Below are 3,411 nucleotides of genomic sequence, written 5' to 3'. Positions count from 1 at the left end.
CCCCACACACACACTCTAATTAGGAAACAGACCTACAAGCCCGAGATCGATGATAATGCCTTAATTGGATGCAACAGCAACAACAATAGTTACAATGAAGCAAACCTAGCTCAACGTCTTTAGCCCGAACCATTTAAGAGAAAAACTGCCGATTTTAGCCTGTGAAATGTACATCTCTATTGGAAAATATACTGTCAATGGCCAAAATGAGGCAGCTCCAATCAAACCCAAAACACCATTGAAGACTGGAAATAGCATTGCGAACATAGTTGTAAATATCACATACACTATTCTCCATATGCTGTGGAAGAAATTTATGTTGAAATTTCCAACAAATGGAATGACAATTTGATGTTCTCCTACTATGAAATCACTCTCTGGCCACCGACAATTTGATGTTCTCCTACTATGAAATTAGGAGTTTTGAATATAGGATCTAAATATTAATTTTCACAAAACCCTCCCTTTTGATCTTGTTTCTTTTGCATTTTTGTACTATTTTTTGTTTTGGAAGGAGAGAGACAAAATTTGAAGAAAAATGTCTAATTACCTCTAATTTTAACAAAAGCGGGTTACGGAAAAAACAAATTACATAATATACATTTTTCATGTAACTTAATTTTTAAAAATATTTTTACTATTTTATTTGTTATTAGATTTGATTATATTATGAAAAAATATATATTTTTAAATTTATATATAATTTTTTATTAAGCCGCATAGGCATAATACGAGTGTATATATAAAAAGTAAAGAAAAGAACAAAAATTAACTATAAAATGTTTAGAGTTAGTATTTTTTTTTTTTTAAATCTATTATGTGCCAATTTAAATAAGTGTTTGATGACCATAAAAATAAAAAATAAAAGAAAAAAAAGTCACGCGATTTAAAACCAATGAATGACCTCTCTTAAATTGTGGCATGTGGCATCATGTTTATGTTTGGATTCATACTTTTTCTAAGCTAATAAAATTCAGATTCCTGAAAATCGGGATCCTTTTTCTGTTTCTCTCAATATACTTACAATCAGAGCAGAGCAGAGGCGAGTTTGGATTTGCAGTTGCAATGGAAGAAGCAAACTGGAGCGAGGCAGTCGAGGACTTATTAGACGCCGGAGACTCGGACGGAGCAATCTCTCTCCTCGAAACGCAAGTTTCGAAGCTCCAAACCCTAAACTCTTCCAATTCTGCATTGGCCTCTGCTCTCGGCGACTTGGCCACTCTCTACTCCTCCAAGGGCTTCTCTCTCAAAGCCGACGACCTTCGCTCACGGGCTCAGCTCCTCAAACTCCAACCTCTCTCTCGGTACCTTTCTCTCTCTCTCTCTCTCGCCTCTGTTTGGTTGTTGGAGAAACAAACTGAAACCTCAATTGCTGTTTCTTGTTTCAGTGATAATCAGCCAAACGAGGATCGAATTTCGGCTCCCGATGTTGCTTTGCCTTGTGATGATTCAGGTGCATTGTCTTTTACATAATAGGCAATTAGTTATTTTGAAAAAAAAAAAAAAAGTGGTTTTAAACTAACATTCAAATATTGGTTTGTTTGTGAAGGGCATCTTGGGAAACCAATAAAATCTACTGAGGATGAAAATCCAGGCAATGGGTCTTCAGATGATGGTACATTTCTTTTCTTTAGAATTAGAATGCATTAGTTTTTTTTGCTAGGAAGCACGGGTACGGACACGGTACGACATGGCAACATGTCACGAGAAATTTATGAAAAATTATACCATAACAAAGTTAATACGACATGGGTATGACACTTGTAATGAAGTGTCTGTGTTTCCTAGGTTTTTTGTGACATTTTATTTATTTATCATTCTCTAGGTAAATACTACTAGGGCTGATGAGTTATAGCTCAATTTGCACTTCCTTTTCTCGTAATAATTGAGGTTGTCGGTTCAAGACTCACTGGGTGCATATGTAACTCATCAATAAATAAATAAAAAGGTTAAACTCTACTATGCCCCATTTGGGTACATTGTGGAAGTTCAATTTTTTAAAATCAGCCTGCTCTCTAGCAATCAAAGTGGATTTAATCAATCCATTTTATAGAGGAATTTATCAGAGATCTCTTTCAATGCAATCTCTATTAGGACAAACATTGATTGTCTCCGGCCTTTCTACCTCACATTTTAGTATGATAAATGTGTGTGTGCGCGTTCTAATCTTGTAAATTAGCATCTGGGCAGAAATTTTGAAATATTGCAAAGTATTATTAATTCAGTTTATTTGTGAGCGTGAATGAAACAACATTTCGCCCTTAATAGATTGATTTCATGTTCATTTATCTTAAAAGTGTCTACCATGGATTACTCAAGCTGCTCAGGGTTCTTATTTGGCCATTCTTTTGCATCTATTTGGGAAATTGACTAAACCTACTACCTTAGGTTGTCAAAGTTTATGGTACAACTGTATAAATAGGATGGAGTCATGGAACTTCAGTTACCCTTTATGGTTTTTAAATAGAAGGCTAGTTGTAGAATTCAGTGCTGCAGAAAATATTGAAAGAAATGCTCCCAAATCCCTTCACCCAATCATACCCACAAATGGAATCTAGCTGTCTAGCACCTTTTGTGTAGATGGAACTTCCTAAAAAGTTGCTAGAAACATGCCGATATTCATTGGTGTTGTTGCTAGGTAAGGCAGGGCAGTCTTGAACCACTGGGCAAACACAATGGTAATGTGATCAAATTGGAGATTTGTTTGGAATTTCCTAGTATTGAAACCTATACAATTTTTTCTTAGATGCATGTCTATGGTTAAAGGTTGAGATAGATTGACAATACACTTTCACACTTTGGCTTGCTGACTTAACATGTTCGCCTAATGGTTAGATTTTAGAGCCAAGAGCCTTGAAGCTCAATTGGCACCACCTGGTGTTTCCAACGGAGACATCCAGAGTTCAATTCTCCTCCACCAACTATTGAATTATTGTACACAATTTTCTTTGGAGTTTTGCTTGAGATTCCAAAATATTTATTATGGGTTATCATGATATGATTGTTTTGATTCCAATGATTTTGATCGAAGTATAGAAAGGGAAGCACTTAAAATTCCTGGGTTATATATGCTAGACACAGTTATAACCTATACCATATAGGATATGGTTTATCCTATTCTTTAATAAAAAGTTCTTGCGTTATTTATCAAAAAAAAGAAAAGGATATGGCTTGATCATACTATATAGCCAGATGATGTCAAGATATAACCTTTTAACAATAGAATAAGTTGATTATTTTCTAATTGACAAGCTGGAAAACTGCAGATTGGGAAGCTATGGCAGATCGTGCACCTGATGAATTACTCTCCTCACAATGTTTGCCTGGAGTATCAGAACCTTTGATGCAGGATACCAAAGTCCAGGCCCCTGATACCAAAGTCCAGGCCCCTAAGCAGCGTGGAAGGGGAAC

The 3,411-nt window shown here is 35.6% G+C and overlaps 1 protein-coding gene across 1 annotated transcript; it reads left to right on the top strand.

Moving 5' to 3' along the window:
- Nucleotides 1–1,065: 1,065 nt before the first annotated feature.
- On the top strand, nt 1,066–3,379 carry LOC111993275 (uncharacterized; the record flags this gene model as incomplete). Its single annotated transcript, XM_065768972.1, has 4 exons — nt 1,066–1,304; nt 1,389–1,453; nt 1,550–1,615; nt 3,267–3,379. Coding segments are annotated over exons 1-4 (483 nt in total), but the record flags the coding sequence as incomplete, so codon positions are not given.
- Between the last annotated feature and the right edge of the window lie 32 nt (nt 3,380–3,411).

This window comes from Quercus suber, unplaced genomic scaffold, assembly GCF_002906115.3.
Source record: "Quercus suber isolate HL8 unplaced genomic scaffold, Cork oak 2.0 scaffold_1032, whole genome shotgun sequence".
Taxonomy (NCBI): Eukaryota; Viridiplantae; Streptophyta; class Magnoliopsida; order Fagales; family Fagaceae; genus Quercus; species Quercus suber.
Note: the sequence above shows the minus strand (reverse complement) of the source record. Positions and strands in the feature narration are given on the sequence as shown.